Source organism: Chiloscyllium plagiosum, unplaced genomic scaffold (genome assembly GCF_037043375.1).
Source record: "Chiloscyllium plagiosum isolate Xiang-an unplaced genomic scaffold, Cpla_swu_hap1 HiC_scaffold_15, whole genome shotgun sequence".
Taxonomy (NCBI): Eukaryota; Metazoa; Chordata; class Chondrichthyes; order Orectolobiformes; family Hemiscylliidae; genus Chiloscyllium; species Chiloscyllium plagiosum.
Window position 1 is genome coordinate 29,604,207 of NW_028270153.1, and position 22,640 is coordinate 29,626,846.

Here is a 22,640-nt window from a genome sequence, read left to right on the forward strand (position 1 = left end):
CCACCGAAACTGCGCCTGGATTTACCACCTCGCCAAAGGCACGGCCTGCTTTCAGCTGGCTGGGGAAGCACCTGAACCTCGTTATAAAATGTTTTCGAATTTATTCCATGCTATTTGCAGGTTCCGCGTTTACTTTCTGTTTCTCTCTCTGTGCACAAGCCCACTCTCCTCGAGTGTGTCGAAAGTGCGGGCTGTGAGCTGCAGGCCATCCCGTCTCCTTCCTGCTCTTCACTCTGGCTGGAAGGAGCAAGACCAGAGGCAGTGAAGGGGAAGATGCACAAGTTGCATTTCAGCGGGGACCCTGTACCGGATTGTGTGTTGAACGACATCCAGACACTTAATAAACTCTCCAGCCAGGTAACTGCTGTGAATGGAAGTCATTTTTAATATTGTTTAGTGAATGTGAGTGTTTGAATTTGCAGGAAGAGGCTTCAGATCCAATAACATATCTAGTAAACATCAAGAACGTCATAGGAATGACATTTACGATCAGCAATGGACGTGCGTATTAGTAATTCATTTAAGCACATGGAAGTGGTCGGAGATCAACTGGAAATCTAAAACTAAAGCATTAAATATTTGAAAAACAAACAGAGCAGGCCGGCCATAGTCTGTATAGTGAAAATAGAAACCAAATCTTCTGGGTGTTTGTCCTTCATAACTACTGATAAGATTGAGTGATTGAAATCATGAAATTACATCTGTTCGACCACAAGTCAATTATATTTCCATAGAAATTCATTACAGCCCTTAACAGCTGTCATCCGTTTGAAAATGACTAAAATAAACCTGGATGCCGAGTCTATCTTTAAAAAAAAGTAATCGTCACATTGTAATTGTTTCATTGTATTGAAACTGGAAAATTGCTCAAAAGGAGACACAATGTATTTTAATTTACTGTGGTAAACTGCAAGATTAGTAGATAATTACATTTCTAATGTATTGTCATTTGTTCTACCCTCTTCCTTGTCTCAGCAGCTACTGGGTTTGGAAAGTTTTCAATCCTGTTTGAATGCTTTTCTGAAAAAAGATCTCTGCAAATACTGAAATTCTTGGTGATTAATCACCATCCAGTCCAGCCCAATTCAATCCAATATCCTAATATGTAGAAGACTGCCAGCTACCTGCAGGAGAACAGTGTCTTTTAATAGAAAATATTAGGAACCTTCAAGAGAAGTAACAAGCAGATTCTTTCCATAATTTTGGATATGACCATTTCAGTGAATTCCCTTGTGTTTTCTCAAGCAGTTCTCCTCTGCTCACATTATTAATTATGCATTCAGGCTCCACTGTGCCGTTGTGCAGTGTTGTGGTCAGCAGATGAGAAACTGCTCGCTGGGACCTTCTGATGTTCATGTTGAGGATGCCATATTTAAACACCAGCTGCATACCAATTCACATGCCCACAAACTATTAACTGCCCTTCACAGTGTGTTGCTGCACAACACGAAAGAAGATGTCTGAGAAAGGAAGGTTGACACCCAATTTAACGGGCAGGGTGTTGGAGGTGCTGGTGGATTCAATGGTGGAAAGGAGTAATGTGCCAACAAGGGAGACCACACCACTAGATACTGCCAGCCTAGTCTGAAATAGCCACCTAGGTCTGTGGTTTAAAAAAAAAGTGCAATAGTATCTTCAGCAGGTTAATTACATTCTATGCTTTGTGAAGGTGAGTACCAACACCAACCCTCTGCTATCCTATCCCAACTCTAACTCTGCCACTGCACACACTTCCCACCAAGGCACATGGTCTACCACTCTTGCTATTGCATGCAGCATTTTTTCTCAATTATTATTACTAACCTTATCCCTTCACCAAATACAAAGGCTTCCTGCTCTCTGTGCATCCTACTCACGCACTCGGACACTTCATCAGCTTTGCTTCTCCTGCATCACCATGCGTAATTCTAAGTCATTTTCATCACACACCTTCAGTTTGTCTCATTACAGGGGAAAAAAAGTCCACATTTCTCTCCTCTGACACCCCTCCTTTCCACCAATCAAGAAGAAGATCCTTGACTTGCAGACTGTCACTGCTCATGTGATTGTGATGCTGAGACTTCCATATTAATGCAACCAAATAAGCTTCATTATGCAAGGCTGGTCTCACAATTAACACCACTGAAGGAATTCTTAACATTCTCAACCTTCTATCCATATTGTGCAACTAATTTCCCTTCTTGCCTTAAGTAGGCACCAGCTGTACCCACACAGCACCACCTCCACTTCTGAGGAAGATCCTCAGGCTGCACTGGCATCCTACACCCTGAACAAATTCAGATACTTTCATCTTGATGGGTTTTTATTTCTGGAACACATTCTTTTACATCTTTGCCACTGGCTCAGGAAGAAATTGCCAGGTGGTTAGCACTCATAGGACTGCCAGAGACTAAGCACCTCCTCAGCCCCAACCATTAGATGACACTGTGATGTCAGCCATTAATAACTTTGTGCTAATGCACGAGCAGCAGGCAGGTTTGTCAGACGTAATAGGCAAACTGGATCAAAGTTGGGAAAGTTCATTAGTGTTATGGTGGCTGAATTTGGCATGGTTACATGTGGCAGTTTCTATGGATAGACTGTTGACAATCATGGAAAGCTAGGTCCAGCAAAATGCTCAGAAATGTCTGGAGATGCACACAGCTGAATTCTCAAGCTTTTGCTTTGGTGCTGTGCATGAACAGCAGAGCAACAGGGGATGAGGGACCTCTCCCTCATTCTACATACCTTAACCTGTAAAGGAGACAGGGTGGTACCAGCAAGCACCCGAACAAAAGAGGAAACACAAGCAGGCCTCTCTAGACTTTTATTACAAAGACAGCTGCCTCTCCACTTCCAGCCTGCTTGTGACCACAAAACCCTGTGAGTGTGAGTCTGCATCTTAATAGAACACTGTCTAGCCCTTTTGCTACAAATGCTGTTGGGGCCATCGATCTGAATCTTCAAGGACAACAAGTTCCACAGTAGGGTAGGCTCCTTCAGCTGAGGACATCAGGGCTGCATCTAGGCATGATGGGAGGGCAAGAAAAAAAGGAAAACCTGCTGAGGGCATATGGATGGTACAGGGAACATTTACTTGTAAATAGGAATGCACACCAGTAAATATATTTGCACTTTAAATCATCACCTGTCTGATTGACTTTCAGTTTAGTTTTAGAACCCACAATCAATTGAAAGTTACTCTTTCCTGCACATTACAAGGTTAGAACTTTGTTTGAAGGAGTGCTCCTCTTTCCCCAATGCCCATTGGAACATAACTTTGTTATTTTGAATTTGGAAGGATTAGGTACTGTAAATCCTTCAGTCAGTTAGTAATGTTAACTTGTCCAACATAACAGGAAAAGCAAAAAAAGTACATTTGCTTTGGGGCCTAAACAGGGGCTGTTTGTCTTTGGATAACCGATAAATCGACAACCGCTGAATTATGTCTCCACTCAACTATTTGTAGCATATGTCAATGAAGTCTTGTCTGGCTTGTTGCCCTTGACACATACTGCTATGTCATGGTGATGTTCCTCCCAGTCATTGACTTATCCTCAGAAGACTCTGCCATTCCCCTGGTTCTTCAGGGTCCACCACATCCCCTCTGTGCCTAATCCGGCAGTGCAGAGCAAAGCATGCTGACATTATGTGGCACACTGTAATTGAACCTCATCTTTAGAATGCCTGTCATCTGCTCCATAATGGTGCTAGTGAGAGAATGGGCTGCATTGTACTTAAGTGAAGCCTTGGGTAGCTGTGTAATGGGTTTTGAATGCGTTTGGGAATTGTCTGCCTTAGGTGACACCTTGGAGGTCGCTTGTGATCACTTTTAGAAATTTATCACTTACTGAATATATACGTAACCATTCACCTTGATACTAAAGATGCAATTGCAAGCAATACCAACTTTCCTGCTTGTTTACTATTGTGGAAAAGTTAAACAGTAAACTCTGCTTAAATCTCGATTGTTACATTATCCTGCTCAATATTCTGGAAACTCCATGTTTACATGTATGTTTTAAATATCTAAAAATATCATAGCTGTTAATTTAGATAAATGTGAGGTGCTGCATTTTGGAATGGCAAATCAGAGCAGGACTTATACACTTAATGGTAAGGTCCAATTGGCACCAATGACATAGGTAGGAGGAGGGCTGAGGATGTTAGGCAGGCTTTCAGGAAGCTAGGTTGGAAGCTCAGAGTTAGAACGACCAGAGTTGTTGTCTCTGGTTTGTTACCCGTGCCACGTGATAGAGAGTCGAGGAATAGGGAGAGAGAATAGTTAAATGCGTGGCTACAGGGATGGTGCAGGAGGGAGGGATTCCGGTATTTGGATAACTGGGGTTCTTTCTGGGGAAGGTGGGACCTCTTTAAACAGGATGGTCTACACCTGAACCTGAGGGGCACCAGTATCCTTGGGGGGACGTTTGCTAGTGCCCTTGGGGGGGTTTAAACTAACTCTGCAGGGGCATGGGAACCTAGACTGTAGCTTTAGGGTGCAGGACCTGGAGTGTAGGGAGGTTAGGAACATGGCATCAATCTCAAAGGAGGGTGCCTGTAAGCAGGAAAGTGGCTTGAAGTGTGTATACTTCAATGCAAGAAGTATACGAAATAAGGTAGGTGAACTTGCAGCGTTGGTTGGTACCTGGGATTTCGATGTTGTGGCTATTACGGAGACATGGGTAGAACAGGGACAGGATTGGCTGTTGCAGGTTCCAGGGTTTAAATGTTTTAGTAGGGTCAGAGGTGGGGGTAAAAGAGGGGGAGGTGTGGCATTGCTTGTCAAAGATAGTATTACAGCGGTGGAAAGGACGATGGATGAAGACTCACCATCTGAGGTAGTTTGGGCTGAGGTTAGGAATAGGAAAGGTGAGGTCACCCTGTTGGGAGTTTTTTACAGGCCTCCCAATAGTCCTAGAGACGTAGAAGAAAGGATTGCGAGGATGATTCAGGAGAAGAGTGAAAATAATAGGGTGGTTGTTATGGGGGCTTTAACTTTCCTGATATTGATTGGGAAAGCTATAGCTCTAGTTCGTTAGATGGGTCGATGTTTGTCCAATGTGAGCAGGAGGGTTTCCTGACACAATATGTAGATAGGCCAACAAGAGGTGAGGCCATACTGGATTTGGTTCTGGGTAACAAACCAGGCCAGGTGTTAGAATTAGAGGTAGGTGAGCATTTGGGGACAGTGACCACAATTCGGTGACTTTTACTCTAGTGATGGAGAGGGATAAGTGTGCACTGCAGGGCAAGAGTTATAGCTGGGGGCAGGGAAATTATGATGCGGTGAGGCATGACTTAGGATGCGTGGCTTGGAAAAGTAGGCTTCAAGGCAAGGGCGTAATTGATATGTGGAGCTTGTTCAAGGAGCAACTATTGAGTGTCCTTGATAAGTATGTACCTGTCAGGCAGGGAGGAAAGGGTCGTGTGAGGGAGCCGTGGTTTAATAAGGAATTGGAATCCCTTGTTAAAGGGAAGAGGGCGGCCTATGTAAAGATGAGGCGTGAAGGTTCAATTGGAGCGATTGAGAGTTATAAGGTAGCCAGGAAGGATCTGAAGAGAGAGCTAAGAGCAGCAAGGAGGGGACATGAAAGGTCCTTAGTTGGTAGGATTAGGGAAAACCCTAAGGTTTTCTATAGGTATGTCAGGAATAAAAGAATGACTAGGGTAGGAATAGGTCCAGTCAAGGATAGTAGTGGGAAGTTGCGTGTGGAGGCTGAAGAGATTGGGGAGACACTGAATGAATACTTTTTGTCAGTATTCACTCAGGAATAGGACATTGTTGCCGATGTGAATACTGAGTCACAATTAAGTAGAATGAATGGCTTTGAGGTATGTAGGGAAGAGGTGTTGGAAATTCTGGAAAGGGTGAAAATAGATAAGTCCCCTGGGCCTGATGGCATTTATCCTAGGATTCTCTGGGAAGCAAGAGAGGAGATTGCAGAGCCATTGGCCTTGATTTTTATGTCCTCGTTGTCTACAGGAGTAGTGCCAGAAGACTGGAGGAATTGGCTGGCTGGAAGAAGACAGAGGGTAGTAGTTGATGGTAAAGGTTCATCTTGGAGTGCTGTTACTAGCGGTGTTCCGCAAGGATCTGTTTTGGGACCATTGCTGTTTGTCATTTTTTATAAATGACCTGGAGGAGGGGCTAGACGGTTGGGTGAGCAAGTTTGCGGATGATACGAAAGTCGGTGGAGTTGTTGACAGTGAGGAAGGATGTGGCAGGTTACAGCGGGATATAGATAAGCTGCAGAACTGGGCAGAAAGTTGGCAAATGGAGTTCAATGTAGCTAAGTGTGAGGTGATTCACTTTGGTAACAGTAACAAAAAGATGGGGTACTGGGCTAATGGTCGGATACTTGGTAGTGTGGATGAGCAGAGGGATCTTGGTGTCCATGTACACAGATCTTTGAAAGTTGCCACCCAGGTAAATAGTGCGGTGAAGAAGACATATGGCGTACTGGCTTTTATTGGTAGAGGAATTGAGTTCCGGAGTCCTGAGATCATGTTGCAGTTGTATAAGACTCTGGTGCGGCCGCACCTGGAGTATTGTGTGCAGTTTTGGTCGCCATACTATAGGAAGGATGTGGAGGCACTGTAACTGGTGCAGAGGAGGTTTACCAGGATGTTGCCTGGTATGGTAGGAAGATCGTATGAGGAAAGGCTGAGGCACTTGGGGTTGTTTTCATTGGAGAAAAGAAGGTTTAGGGGTGACTTGATAGAGGTGTACAAGATGATTAGGGGTTTAGATCGGGTTGACCATGAGAACTTTTTTCCACGTATGGAGTCAGCTATTACGAGGGGGCATAGCTTTAAATTAAGGGGTGGTAGGTATAGGACAGATGTTAGGGGTAGGTTCTTTACTCAGCGAGTCGTGAGTTCATGGAATGCACTGCCAGTAGCAGTGGTGGACTCTCCCTCTTTATGGGCATTTAAGCGGGCATTGGATAGACATATGGAGGATAGTGGGCTAGTGTAGGTTAGGTGGGCTTGGATCGGCGCAACATCGAGGGCCAAAGGGCCTGTACTGCGCTGTATTCTTCTATGTTCTATGTCCTGGGGGAGTGTTGAGAGATCTGGGAGTGCAGGTTCATAACTCCTTGAAAGTGGAGTCACAGGTAGATAGGATAGTGAAGAAGGTTAGTGATTTTTGAGAAGTTTTGAGGGAAGGTGGTGTTTGGTATGCTTTCCTTTATTGGTCAGAGCAATGAGTATAGGAGTTGGGAGGTCATGTTGTGACTGTACAGGACATTCTTGGAATATTGTGTGCAATTCTGGTCTCTCCTATCAGAAAGAGAGGGAGAAACTTGAAAGGGCTCAGAAAAGATTTACCAGAATGTTGCCAGGGTTGGAGGATTTGAGCTATAGGGAGAGGCTGAATACACTGGGACTGTTTTCCCTGGAGTGTCGGAGGCTGAAGGGTGACCTTATGGAGGTTTATAAATTCATGAAGGGCATGGATAGGGTAAATAGACAAGGACTTTTCCCTGGGATGGGGGAATTCAGAACTAGAGGGGTTTAAAGTGAGAGGGGAAAAATTTAAAAGGGACCTAAGGGGCAACATTTTCATGCAGATGGTGCATGTATGGAATGAGCTTCGAAGAAGTGGTGGAAGTTGGTATAATTACATTTAAAGACATCTGGATGGGTAGATGAATAGGAAGGGTTTATTGGGATATGGGCCAAGTGTTGGCAAATGGGACTAGATTCGGTTAGGACATCTGGTCGGCATGGAAAGGTCTGTTTCTGTGCTGTTCTTCTCCATGACTCAGTATTGCAACAAACGTCAGAGAGTCAATCAGCTTAGCATATTCATAGGTATACTCAAGATTGTAGATCATATAAAAGTTAAAGCATGGGCTAAATCACTTTATCCATTGTTAATGAGCATAAATTAGCAATTAAATTCTGTTGATTCTTTTTAACCAAAATATGCTGGTCATTTAGAGAAATCAAAATAACATTGATTATTATTATTAAGTAAAATGTGGATATTTAACATTTCCAGTTTTCCAGCCACTGTACCAGTATTTTGGAGGTCCCTATTTCTGAACCTGCCCATCTATACTTCAACATGCCCGGGTTCAAAGTGCACTCATCATGTGACCAAATAGATTGATTGTTAGCCTGTAAGTCTTTCCAATACAGTCTGGAAAACAGGAGAATTTCCTAGTCAGCCATCCATATTTCATCTGTAAACATGGATTAATCCTATGAACTAACTCTGGGAAACGATGACAGGAAAAAAGTCAGACGGATAAGTAGTGTTTTATTTAATAGTATAGAAAGATTCAAAGTTTCACTAATTTAATGTTTGTTTCTTCTTGTTCCTATTTATGCTATGGGTAGTTTTGAAGTTATTGCTACCTTAAATATTCCTGCAGTAGTATAGTTAAGTCATCACGCTGGATAATATTTGGTTTCACTTACCTACTCTTTTGCTTCTTTACCAGTGAGAAAAATAAATTGTGGGGAGAAGTTTGTATTTGTCTTTCGGTGTGTAACATCCACTTCTTCCTCTTCTGCTGTTGACCCAATGAAAACGTTGGGATACGAATGCTGTCTTTGAAAGGTTGAATGCACTTGGGTAGAGGCAGCAACATTTTTGAGTTGATAGAATTTAGACTTTTTAAAGGAAATTTAAATCCATCACTACTTCTAAAATTTATGTGGCTGAGTTGTGATCAGTTTGTAATCTGGTGAAGATCATTTACATTACATGAATTTTATTTACAGCAATTCTCAGCATTGACCGAGATAATCTTCAGCTTTATTACACAACCCACCGAGGTAAGAAATGCTGTAAAAATGTAGCAGTTCTAGTAACTGTACATGTATGGGTAATGTTCACAGGTAGACATGTATGCTTATGTTCATGGTTATATTTAATATGTTTATGTGAATTATTAATTTGTTTGTTTTAATAGACTAGTTAAAATAGTGTTAAATATTCTTCTGCGGATACTTAGCCTAGTATCTTCTGCAATAGAAATGTTTGCATTATTGATGACAGTTCGTTCAAGTTTCCTTCTGTACCTTTTTGAAGCATCAAAGGCATGGGATCAAGAACAGTAATGCAACATTACAGACAATCCTTTGTAGCACTGAGTTTAAACATTGGTAAAAGGAGACTAGAAGTTGAAGCTTTTTGTCTTGTACTCATCAGACCAGGACACAAGATATTGGCAGGAAAAATGGTCCTATTTTCAGGTGTGTTTTTTGAGTCCAGATTCTGATGAGTGCAAAACGGAAAGCTTCAACTTCTAGTTTTCTTTTAGCACTGCTTAAAAGGTAAGACAGTTGGTTCACAGACTGCAGCTGAAATGTATACTAGCACAGCTAATTGGTTATACCCCAGCCTTCTATCAGGAAGCTCAGTTAGTGGTTGCATTGCAGAATGGCTGAAATTGGCAACTTAATCTTGCTTTTTTGTGGATCACAGGCACGAACTTGCAACACAGTCCTTAACAGTCCATGTCCTATTTGCAGTGATGTCTTGTTTTTTAAGTCAAAGCTGCTTCCAGACATCTATGTTATATGTCTACAGTACAGATCATCTTCAGCGAAGAGGTTATTCAAGGAAGCTGACTCCAGAGAATTGGGCATTAAGTAAAATGGAAGAACAGCCCAAGATTACCATTATGTCACCCTGCTATTAATTGCGGTCTCTGTTTTTGGCTTCTCAGAAGCAATATTTTACGTTTACCATGTCAGACCAACCTAATAATTGACCCTATATTGACACTGTATCACCTTCTGAAAGCTGAAGACTGTTTACTATGATGATACTGTTTAAAGCAGCAATTTCCGAAATGCATTGTTGAGCAAAATATATTTTATGTTTTTCCTCATTTTCAGTCAGAACGATTATTAAGTCAACTCAGTGAGTTTGCCTCTCAGAATGGAATGAGCCCAGGCCCACTGAAAAATATTATGAAAAGCATCCTCTTGGTTCCTACTGGTGAGAGATGGTTTGAATTGTATATGTCACATGCCGTGAGTTTTCTAATTGTTCTTGTGGCAGGAGAGATTTATCTAATGCTGTTTGAAAATTTGGCCTTTCACAGTGCTGTACAAGTTTTGTTTTGATATTCTCTGTTCTCATCCACCAATTTATCCCAAATACCTTCCCTCCATCATAAAGTCAGATGTGAGGATGTTCACATTGCACAGTCAATGTTCAGCAGCATTTGCAATAAGCACTCTGTATTGAAATGCAACAAGATCTGGATAATATCCAGGCTTGGGCTTTCAAGTAGCAAGTAAAATTCTCACCACACAAACGTCAGGCAATGACCATAAGAGAGAATTTAACCACTTCACCTTGATATCCGATGGGATTACCATCGCTCCATTCCCCCAATATCAATATCCTGTGGATTACCATTGACAAGAAACTCAACTGGGCTTGCAATAATGTACTCTTGTTGCCTCAACTGGCAACAAGAGTACATTAGTTGCTAGGAAAACTGCAGTCAGGCTTTGGGGAATCAGGAAGTCACCTCCTAACTACCCAAAGCCTGTCCACTATCTACAAGGTACAGGTTAGGAGTATGATGGAATACTCCCCACTTCCTAGATGGGTGCAGCTCCAACAACCTTAAAAAGCTTGATACTATCCAGGACAAGGCAGCTCACTTGATTGGCACCACATCCACAAGCATCTTCTCCCTCTACAACTGCTCATTAACAGCAGTGTGTACTATCTACTAGATGCACTGTAGAAATTCACCAAAGATCCTTAGACAGGACCTTCCAGACCACAACCACTTCCATGTTGAAGGGCAAGGGCAGCAGATATGCAGGAACATCGCCACCTGCAAATTCCCCTTCAAACCACTCACCATCATGACTTCAAAATATATTGCCATTTCATCACGGTTCCTGGGTCAAAATTCTGGCATTCCCTCCCTAAGGACATTGTCATCAAACTACAGCACTGCAACAGTTCAAGAAGGCAGCTCACCAACACTTTCTCAAGAGCAACTGGGTATAGGCAATAAATGCTGCCCAACCAGCTATGCTCACGTCCCACGAGTGATTTTTTTTTTCTTTAAATGCCTCATGATTAGGAGTTAACCTAATGCCTTTAAGATCTAGTCATGCAATAGCCTGACCTGAGGCTGTTACAGTAAACATTTGTGTTATGTGAACTAGGCATTATAAACTCAAGTTTATGACCAAATGCACTTCTCTAATCTTTTAAAAGGCTGATAAACAATATAGGTGACTAAATTACCAGATTGCTTTAACTTAGAGTCAGCAAATGAACATAAAAAAATAACTGTGTAAGTCCCATGTTACATTGAATTAATTTCAGAAAACATCCTTTTAAAACCGTAAAAAGCAAAACTTGCTAGACTATCTCTGTCACTGTGCTATTATTAAACTAAAAAGTCCTGGAAAACTTCTGAACTGGCAGCATCTGTGGAGATAGGAACTGACATAATATTTCGAGTCCAATAGAACCTTTCTTCAGAATAGTCAAAATTGACCTGCTGAGTTTCTCCAGCACTTTGTTTTTATTTCAGGTTTCTAGCATCCACAATATTTTGTTATATCTGTCACTGGTCTAAGTGTTCAATCTTTTTGCTCAGCCTTTAGTATCTAATATAACGGCTCTGCCCCTCGTAGAATACCTTTCGTCCCCTTACCAGATATTACAATAAACTGATTATTTTCCTCATCTGTAGCTGGATAGGAAACCAGCAGTTCAATCTATCACACCATCTTTGGACAGGCCTTGGTCAGCAGAGTTGAATGAATGAATGAATTAATTAATTAATTAATTAATATTTAAAAATGTTAATCTGCTGAGTTTCTGGCAAATTCTACAGCTATTCAAAATTATTCTTGCCTGTGAGGGGAAAAACAACATTTTACATATATTTGAAAAGTATGTTTTACATATCAGTGTTGAAGAGAATAATTAGGAATATATGAACAGGAGTAGGCCTTTCAGCATGTTGAGCCTGCTGTATCATTTAATCATGGTTGATTGAATATTTTAATGCCTTTTACCTACACTATACCCATAAACATTTAAACCATTGATAATCAAACATTTAATAACCTCTACTTTAATTATACTCAAAGACTGAGCTTTCACAGACGTCTGGAGTGGAGAATTCCAAAGATTCCTAACCCTGAGTGAAATAACTTCTCTTTGTGGTCTTAAATGGCATCCTATTTATTTTTAAATTATGCCCCTGAGTCTAGACTCCCCAACCAAGGGAAATATCTGATCTGTCTGTCTCCAAGTATTTTCAAAGAGTCATAGCAAAGAAACAGGCCCTTTAGTCCATCATGTCTATGTCGACCAATAAACACCAAACTACTCTAATCCCATTTACCTGCACTTGGTCCATAGCTACTATGCCCTGGCATTTTACATAATCATCGAGATGTTTAAATATTGTGAAAGTATCTGCCGCCACCATCCTTTCAGGCAAAACCTTCCACCCTCTCGTGTTTAAAACATTTTTTTCTCAAATCACCTCTAAATCATTCACTCCTCATCTTAAACTTGTGCCCTCCGATCTCAGGCATGCTTGCCATTGGGGAAAATATCTTCACTATCTTCACTATCTATGCTACTGTCATTATTTTGTATACTTTAATCAGGTCCCCACTTCAGCTTCATCTGCTTCAATGAAAACAGACCCAGCCTATCCAGTCTCTCCTCATAACTGAGACTTTTCATCCCAGGCAACATCCTGGTGAATCCTTCTGCATCCTCTCCTGTGCGATCATTATCCTTCTAATAGTGTGGTGACAAGAACTGGGCACAGTATCCCATCTGTGGCCTAACCAATGTTTTATAAAGTTATAACAAGATTCTTTGCTTCCATGTTCTACCCGAAACGTCAATTTTACTGCTCCTCGGATGCTGCCTGAACTGCTGTGCTCTTCCAGCACCACTAATCCAGAATCTGGTTTCCAGCATCTGCAATCATTGTTTTTACCTTCCATATTCTACAGCCTGGCTAATGAAGGCAAGCATCCCGTATGATGTCTACACCCAATCTAACAGTGTGCTGATACCTCAGGTGACTATGTGGAGTTTGCACATTCTCCCCATATCTGCATAAGATCCCTCTGGGTGCTCTGATTTCCTCTTATAGTCCAAAGACATGCAGATCTAAATAAATTGGCCATACTAAATTGCCCATAGTGTCTAGGGATGTGTATGTTTGGTGCATTAACCATGGGAATGCAGGGTTACAGGGATAAATCGGCGGGGGGGTCTGGGTGGGATGCTCATCGGAGGGTCAGTGTGGACTCAATAGGCCAAATGGCCTGCTTCCACACTGTAGGGGTTCTGTGATTCTTCTGGGATCTCTGTTCTTATACATCAACATCCCTTTGTTCCTCCATATTCTCTGGAACCTACCGTTCATTGAATATATTCTTTCCCTATTCGACATCTCACTTTTCAGGATTAAATTCCAACTGCTATTGCTCTTCCCAGTTTACCAGCTGATCAATGTCAGACTGCAGCATGAGACCAACCTCCTCAATGTCAACATCCCCACCAATTTTCATATCACTTCCAACTTACTAATTATACCTTCTGTGTTCATATCCAAGTTGTTAATATACGCAACAAACATCAAGGGTCCCAGCACCAGTCCTTATTGCACACCACTGATCACAGGCTTCCAATCACAAAAACTGTCCTCCACCATCACCCTTTGCCTCCTATTTGTAAGACAATTTTAGATCCAGTTTGCCAACTTGCCTTCAATCCCTTGAGCTGCCACCTTTTGGACCAGCCTTCCGTCTGGAACCTTATCAAATGCCTTACTGAAGTCCATGTAAACCACATCAAGTGCACTATCCATATAATGTCTAATTCTCGTCATTAATTTTAATGTATTCTAGAACGTCACCATCCCAACTGAAACCCTCCATCAACAAGGTCTTTCTCCTTTTTGAATGTAGTTGAGAAATATTAATTTAAGACCTCATCTGCATCCTCTGGCTCCATGTCCCTTTGGTTTCAGAGAGGCACCATTCTTTTCAGTAATCCTTATACTCTTAAAATATTTATAAAATGCCTTGTGGATTTTCCTTAATCCTATCTGCCAAAGATATTTGGTAGCCCCTCTTTGCTCTCTTAATTTCTTTTTTAATCATCCCCACACTCTTGATATTTTTGAAGGCCAACCACTGTTTTTAATATTCCGTATCTAACATATTCTTCCTTCGTTATCAAATTCTCAATATCCCTTGATCCAGGGGTCCCTGGACTTGCTGACTATGCCCTTCACACTTGGTGGAACACGCTGGCCCTGAATTTTCACTATGCGACTTTTTCATGACTTCTACTTTCCACATGTAAACTTACCACATGTAAACTTACCTACAAGTAGTTTCTTCCAGTCGGTCTTTGCCAGATCCTGTCTAATGGTATTGAAATTTGCCTTGCCCAATTTAGACAATTAACTTCTATACTGTACTTACCTTATTTTGTAGGTTTGAATGAGATCACCTCTAATTCTTGAAACTCGAGAATATAGACTTACTTTGCCCAAACTCTCATTACAGGTTAGTCCTGTCATCCAAGGAGAATCTTCCTTATGCTTCATCAATGGCAGTAATACTTTCCCGAAATAAGAAGAACAAAACTGAACACAGTACCTCAGGTGCAGTCGAAACAACATCCCAAACAATTAATGCAAATTTCAATACTAATGCACTCAAATTACCTTGTTATAAAAGCTAACATTCCACTAGTCTTCCTAATAGCTTGCTGCACCTACATGCCATCCTTTAGAGACTTATTGATAAGGATACCTCAGTCTTTTTGCACATCTCTCCTTTCCAATTTCTCTCCATTTAAGAAATACTCTGCACTTCTGTAGTTCCTGAAGAAGGGGTTATGCCCAAAACGTCGATTCTCCTGCTCCTCGGATGCTGCCTGGCCTGCTGTGTTTTTCCAGCATCACATTTTTCAACTCTGATCTCCAGCATCTGCAGTCCTCACTTTCTCCTAGTTGATCTTAACCTACTGCGAATCCTCTTGCAAGGACGCCTACTTTGAAGAAGCTCTCCTCCTCCCTCTACAATTCCTGAAGAAGGGCTTATGCCCGAAACGTCGATTCTCCTCCTAAGATGCTGCCTGGCCTGCTGTGTTTTTCCAGCATCACATTTTTCACTTCTGTTGTTCCTACCAACCTGACTTTTCTCCCCAGATAATACTCCATCTGCCTTACTTTTCCAAATCTTCATGAAAACATTTCACACCTTCTTCATAAAATAATTTCCTTTATATTATCTGCAAATTTGTAAATAGCGTATGTGGCCCCCAATTCAAAATTATTGACATATATTGTGAACAGCTTGAGTGCAAGTATTTGATCCTTGCAGAACCTCAGTCGTTACATTCTGCCAATGTGAGATTGCCCCATTTATTCCTACTGTCTGTTTTCTGTCTGTTAGCTAATTCTTAATCCATGCCAGGACGGTATCTCCTATGTCATGTGCTTTCATTTTGATAACCAGACATCCTGTGGGAGTACAGCATGGTGGCTCAATGGTTAGCACTGCTGCCTTATTGCACCAGTGTGGAGTTTGCATGTTCTCCCTGCGTCTGCATGGGTTTTTGTCCAGGTGTTCCAGTTTCTTTCCACAATCCAAAGATGTGCAGGTTAGGTAGATTGTCAGTGCTAAATTGCCCTGACAATTAGTGTCCAGGTATGTGCAGGCTAGGTGTATTAGCCATGGTAAATGTGGAGTTGTGGGGATAGGGCGGGGGCTAGGTCTGAGCGGATTGTCTTTGGAGGGTTGATGCCGACTTTATGGGCTGAATAGCCTCTTTACACTCTGTGGGGTTCTCTGATTCTTATCAAAAAACCTTTTGAAAGTCCGAATAAATAACATCCACCAACTCTCCATTATTAAATTTATTCGTAAGATCCTCAAATTTTTGAAACACAATTTTTGCATTTGTAAATCCATGCACAAACAGATTGTTATCCACACATTCAATTATCACATCATTTATTATAGACTCTGTATTATCCCTACTACTGCTATAAGACTGACAGATCTGCAGGTCCCTGTTTATCCTTTGTTTCTTTCTTTCTTAAATAGTAGGTTGCATTTGCAATTTCCAATCTGCAAGAATCATTCCAGAATCTATGAAATTTTAGCAGATGATTACCGATGTATCAACAATTGCAAAAGCCGTGTCTTTCAACATTCTGGGATTGTAGACTGTTAAGTTCCCTGGATCTTAACACTTTCAACCCCAAATTTTTCTATACTACTTTCTTACTAACATTTAATTTACTTGAACTCCACATTCTCTCTAGTTTCTTGAATCTCTGAATCTAGGAAATTTCTTGTTTCTTCTTCAGTAAACCATTCATGAAGTAATCATTTAGCTTCTCTGTCATTTCAGTATTTTCCCATTATAAATTCTCTTAACTCTGCTTTTAATGGACCCACAATTTGTCTTCGCTATACATTTCCTTTATTCATACTTGTAGAAGCTTTTACAGTCTATTTTTGTGTTTTGCTAGATCATTTGTATTCTGTTCTTCCTTTCCTTATCGATTTGTTGGTTGTCATTTAGTGTATTCTAAAAACTTTTCAATCATCCGATATATTACTGTATCCAGCTACCTTATAAGCCTTTTCTTTTAGTCTTGTACAATCCCTGTCAAAATGCATAACCTCACTTTTCAAAAAGCACTATGTTTTCCATCCTACCTTTCCTAGCCTGTCCAAGTCCTTCTGCAACCTTTCCACTTCTTCCACACTACCTGTCTCTCTGCCTGTGTTGTTTGCTGTCTTTGCATCCTGTAATCCAATAGGTGACCATATTATGGCTTCTGAGCCATGCAACTCTAGACCTTGAAGCACAAGCCCTCAGCTCACTTATGTTTATATTTATTTCCTCTCTGCCATATATGAATGTCATGATTTGGAGGTTTAGAAAGGCATGATCTGAGCATGTTTAGCTTATTGCAACATCAATACCTAAACTTGATAGATATGAATATTAAACCAAAGCGGAATTAAATTTTAACAGGTACCTAAGGCTCAGTGGTATGTATTTATGTAGCACAGAGTCAAAAAAGTCTTGCCATAACCAGTTGACTAAACTGGATAAGAACAGGGAAATCAACATGAAATTCAATGATTATAGATAACTCAACAGGAATATTCTCTTGAAATTAAAATATATTCCACTTCCCAACAGGTGCCTTGAAAAGGAATTTGACAGCTGACCATGTCAAGACTGATTTTGTTACTCTGGGTAGGTTGCATTCAACCCTCATTAAACTACTCCATGAAATTCTTTCCCCTTAAGTATTAAAAATGTATTTCCTCCTTGTTCATAAAGGGCTAAATGAAGAGAAGGCTGGATGCTTTGCAGATCAGGTAAATTTTTTTATTTTGCTCCAACTTGTATAATTTTTAAAATGTAACCATGACTGTCTCAGATTTAACCTAAATTGAAAAGAAGAGTATGTGTTCATTTCCAGGCTGCAATCATGTCTCCTACCCAGTTACCCAGATACTCACACAACCATCTTGAAAAATTTACTGATTAGTCCTACTCTCACATTCCTGCCCAACAAACCCAGTAAGGAAAAGGCAAAGAAGATGTCTAAAGGACTGTGACCAAAATTGTATTGCTTAATACCATGAAGTGGACACATTGCAAAGGAATACAAGCATATATATTTTCTTAACATGTTCAGTCCACAGAAATGCATAATTCTGTTGTTTGGATATTGTAATATCATCTGTATTATTATAGCAGTCTAATGCTGATGAGAATAAATTCTAGAATCACAGTTTAAATCGATGGTGCTCAGATGAGATCAGAGGCCATTTTGAATTTCAGTCCCTTTGGTTGAAGGTTTCACATTTACATTTTGAAGTGATTCGCATTTATATTTAGCTTAGGGGGTTAACTGGATGGCTAGTTTATGATGCAGAGTGAAGCCAGCAGCATGGGTTCAATTCCCGCACCAGCTGAGGTTACCGTGAAAGATTGTCCTTCTCAACCTCTCTCTCACCTGCATCATGACCCTCAAGTTAAAGAACTACCAATTGTCTGTCTCAAATGAGAGTGTAACCTTGTGGTCCAGTAAGACTATGACAATTTTACCTTTTAACTGACCAAAAATAAGCTATTCTATCTGACACAAATGCTGCCAGTAACTTGAATTATTGGTGCTTTTTCATGTGTAAGAAGATGCCCAATGCACTTTATCAGAAACACAAAAGAATAAGATGAACAATAATCTTTTTGAGTATTGTATAATTCCATGTTGTTTTTCCAGTGGAAATTGAATTCTGCAGTGCTGTCAAGACTGGCAGTGGGACAAACGTTGACTGTCAATCAATTAGTAGATATGGAGTGGAAATTTGGAGGTAATTTTAAAATTCATTTTGTCTATAGTTGACTTTTTGATACATATGAAGTATAGTGTATTGTATTGTTTACATGAGTTTTTTGGGACATAATTTATTCTGCTAGCCCACCAAAAACATTATTGTAAAATTTCTTTGTGCAGTAATTTAACCCAGTTATTTTACAAGCATTGGAATATTGCACAAGGGAATTTTGTACAAACACATTTACTAAAACTGTTGGAAACACCATAATATCATAATTGTAGAGAAACAGTTAGCTAGTGCACCAAGGTCCATTTAAACTACAAGTGTTTCACTTCACGTGCACAATAGAAATCGGAAACAGGACACAACCTGACTCCAATGTGAATGACAACTTCTGCCTTCGAGTAGTCTTACTCTACTGTCAAATTGTGACTTGACTCTAGGCTTTTTGCTATAACTTCAGCACTAGTGAAGAGATTAAAGGAAGTAGTCTTAATGTTAAGGTTTGAATCCAAGGTTTAGGCTGAATAGAGCAATAGATTTCTCTCATTCTGATTCAGTGTGAGTGAGTGGATAAGAGAAATTGTAGTCAGTGGCATGGAAGTAGACTTATGAAGGGGAACAGAAGTCATGGTACCCATCTTCCCAACATTTAACTGATAGGCATTTTGACCCACCCCCTATGTCTTAGCATAGATTTTTATCATAGTCAAGAATACGTCTTCTGTCCTTGATGGAACTATGGAAACTGTACTGCAGTTGATGTTGCTTAAAGATAGCTTGTGGAAGAACCCTACATTTACACAGGTGGAGTAGAATTGTTGAACATGTCAAAATATTGGACTGCTGAACAGAGTTGCTAAAAACTTTGTATAAAATCCTAAATACTTTTGACAATGAAACACTTCAGTTGCAATTGGCACTAAGCAATAATCTCATTACTGTCTGAAGTAATACAACAACACGTTAACTTTCTGTTGTAGTTGGCTTCATTTGATGCCAAATGGTTACTGTTTGCCACCACACCTTATTAAATATTTGCACAAAAAGCTGCCAATTTGCAGTGTAATAAGCTAAGGTCCCAAAGTTAACTGGAATATATACAGAGTGCCTTGGCTTTCATGTTTAACATGCACGCTAGAAAAATTGCAGCAATGTGTATGTATTAATGTAAAAGTCAACCCATATTTTTTGGCCTAAACATGTTTACACCGTGTTTAAAAATGAATACTAGTTTTTCAGGAATCAAAACCCAAATAATTCAGAGTCAGATTTTATCTATGGAATCACATAAAAAAAAACTCAATTTATTATTCATTCAAAAATGTCATACATACTGTAATTCCTCCACTTCCTATTTGTCAATTAAAACAGGAAGAATGTGGATAATTGAATGAATGGGGTGAGAGGTGGAGGCACAGGCCTCATCAGTTGTCCCCTGTAAGTGCCAACTCAGTGCAATCCTATCCCAATGCTCCTTGATACTCCTTAGTTAAAAAGAGAGGAAGAGACAAAAAAAGAAACTGGTGTGGACACTGCTTCCCCCATTACAGTTGTAAAAGTCAATACCGTAACGTTTTGCCTGAAACATTGGTCTGAAAATGTTGACATGTCAACGGACATATACAACATTGATGTGCAGTAAAATATTTATACTGATGCCAATAATTTTACTGTCCAGTAGTTATGGCAGTTTTGATGCACACAATAAGGTATCATGTTAAGATTAGATTAGATTCCCTACAGTATGGAATCAGGCCCTTCAGCCCACCAAGTCCACACCGACCCTCCGAAGAGTAACCCACCCAGACCCATCCCCCTAACACTATGGGCAATGGAGGAAACCCACTCGAACACTGCGAGAATGTGCAAACTCCACTCGGGAGACAGTCGACTGAGGCAGGAATTGAACCCAGGTCCCCGGTGCTGTGAGGCAGCAGTGCTAACCACTGAGCCACTGTGCCACCCCAGTTGTTTAATATGAAATCTGTATCTTCTTTTGGGAACATTTTTGTAGCAAAGAAGTGTAGGGTAGTTTTAATTTTACTCTAAGTATGGTATTCTACTTCTTGTGCTTGTACTTGCCAATAAGAGGAAGCCAAATGGAATAGAGATTGTGGAATTATTCCAGGGCCCCATTGATACTTGTTTAAAGTTAAAAATCATACAGCACCAGGTTATAGTCCAACAGGTTTAATTGGAAGCACTAGCTTTCGGAGGGCCACTCATTCATCAGGTGGTTATGGAAGGAGCAGTGCTGTGAAAGCTAGTGCTTCCAATTAAACCTGTTGGGACTATAACCTGGTGTTGTGTGATTTTTAACTTTGTACACCCCAGACCAACACCGGCATCTCCAAATCATTGATACTTGTGTTTGTGCACATTGACTGCAGTGGGTGGGGTAGGGTAAGCTGTTATTTAGTACAGAAAGATTCAAACTTTCAATGTGAGATTTCCCCAAGGCATGAACATTTAGGTTAAAGAGAAAACAAGATGTGTTGCTTCATCTGCACTTTCTTTGTTGTTTGCAGTAACAGCAGGGAGCAGTGAATTGCAAAAGGTTGGCAGCGTATTTTTACAGGTAATTGTTTTATTTATTTTTAAATTTAATGAATAATCATGCATCAATATATGTTTTATATTAAATCCAAGGAACTCTACCCCTATCAGTTTTATTGTTAAACACCAAGTTCTGAGAATTTCAGCGAGTCGTGAGTTCATGGAATGCCCTGCCAGTAGCAGTGGTGGACTCTCCTTCAGTATGGGCATTTAAACGTGCATTGGATAGGCATATGGAGGATAGTGGGCTAGTGTAGGTTAGGTGGGCTTGGATCGGCGCAACATCGAGGGCCAAAGGGCCTATACTGTGCTGTATTCTTCTATGTTCTATGTTCTATGTTCTAATTCATGAGAATACTTCTCATCCTTTATAATTTCTATTGAAACGCTATGTAAGAGGAATAGCATATTTACTTTAAGCAAGTCTTGGCAGTGTCTTTTCTTTTAATGTTTAAAGCTGAGTTTGAGAGTCATAATGTACCTTGCAATTTATAAGTAATGTAAATACCATAACTTTGATCATTATATTATCATTGTTAGCTTTAGATCATGTAGCTACAACATATTGCTTCAGCATCAATATTCTTTGTCATCATCAGTTGTGTGGGACTGCATTCATTTAGTTACATTCCTATCTGCACAGTTGTAGCCAGAGAATCACTAACACTAGCTTGTCTTCCTGCTTCCACATTTTAACTTAGTGTTACACAAGGATCTGTCCTTTGCACCTCTTGTTTTTCACCAACAAGCTACTCCTCAGCTACATTACCTCAAAGCACAATGTGAGTTACATACAAACCTAAGAATCAGGAACAGGAGTAGGCCGTTGAGCCCCTCAAGCCAGTTCTGCCATTCAATCAGATCATAGCTGATCCCGTTGTAACTTCACATCTACATTCCCACCTACTCATCATGGTCTTTCAACCCCTTGCTGAAGAAGCTGGCAATCTGCAGAGAAGCCAAGATGGATTATCCACTCAGCACTTCTGGTTTAAGGTTGTTGCAAAAGCTTAAACCACATCTTTTGCAGAGAAGTGCTATACCACTGAACGTTACTTGAGTTTCTTTATCTTGTAGCTTATAATTCATGAGTAATCATTAACCAGCCATTATTTACCATATTGACTGAATCATCTATGAATTGAACTGGAATTGTTCATTATTTACATTGGCTTCATTGTGTAATTTGTCATCTTATTTCCAGTGAATGTTTCTCTCATTTCAGTTAAAATTTGTTATAAAGAAGGGGAACAAGAGTGAAAATGTTTACATGGGTTAGTGAATACATATTAATTCAATTTTTTTAATTCCTTAATCTAGTATGTATATTCACTAATATATTTTATTTTTCTTTATTTAGAGTTGACTTTACCACAGTTCTATAACTTCTTACATGAAATGGAACAAGCCAAGGCTAGCCTTGAATGTTTCAGTTAAATTGCTGCATCATTATTCATCAAATTGTTTGAACTATAAACAAAGCTCATTTTCTACTTGTTCAAAAAATCCATTTGTACATTCAAGTGCAATAAATCTTCATTATTTATAACTTTTGAATTGATAGTGAATCGTGTTCAGGAAGCACCTGTTGCCTTTATCGGTTATAAATGTTAGCATAGTTTAACAATTATGTAAATAAAATTATTCTGTGCCAAGTGTATATTATTAGGTCATTGTTTTTACTGCTGTGTAAGAATTATACTCCTTTCTACATTTTCCCACACTGGCACACTCAG

The 22,640-nt window shown here is 40.1% G+C and overlaps 1 protein-coding gene across 1 annotated transcript; it reads left to right on the forward strand.

The window, feature by feature from the left end:
* Nucleotides 1-46: 46 nt before the first annotated feature.
* On the forward strand, nucleotides 47-22,564 carry commd7 (COMM domain containing 7). Its single transcript, XM_043710548.2, has 9 exons — nucleotides 47-357; nucleotides 8,719-8,772; nucleotides 9,841-9,943; nucleotides 17,195-17,251; nucleotides 17,339-17,376; nucleotides 18,288-18,378; nucleotides 20,877-20,926; nucleotides 22,130-22,178; nucleotides 22,265-22,564. The coding sequence occupies exons 1-9, from the start codon at nucleotides 274-276 to the stop codon at nucleotides 22,339-22,341; spliced, it is 603 nt and encodes a 200-aa protein (XP_043566483.2). The 5' UTR covers nucleotides 47-273; the 3' UTR covers nucleotides 22,342-22,564.
* The last annotated feature ends 76 nt before the right edge of the window (nucleotides 22,565-22,640 follow it).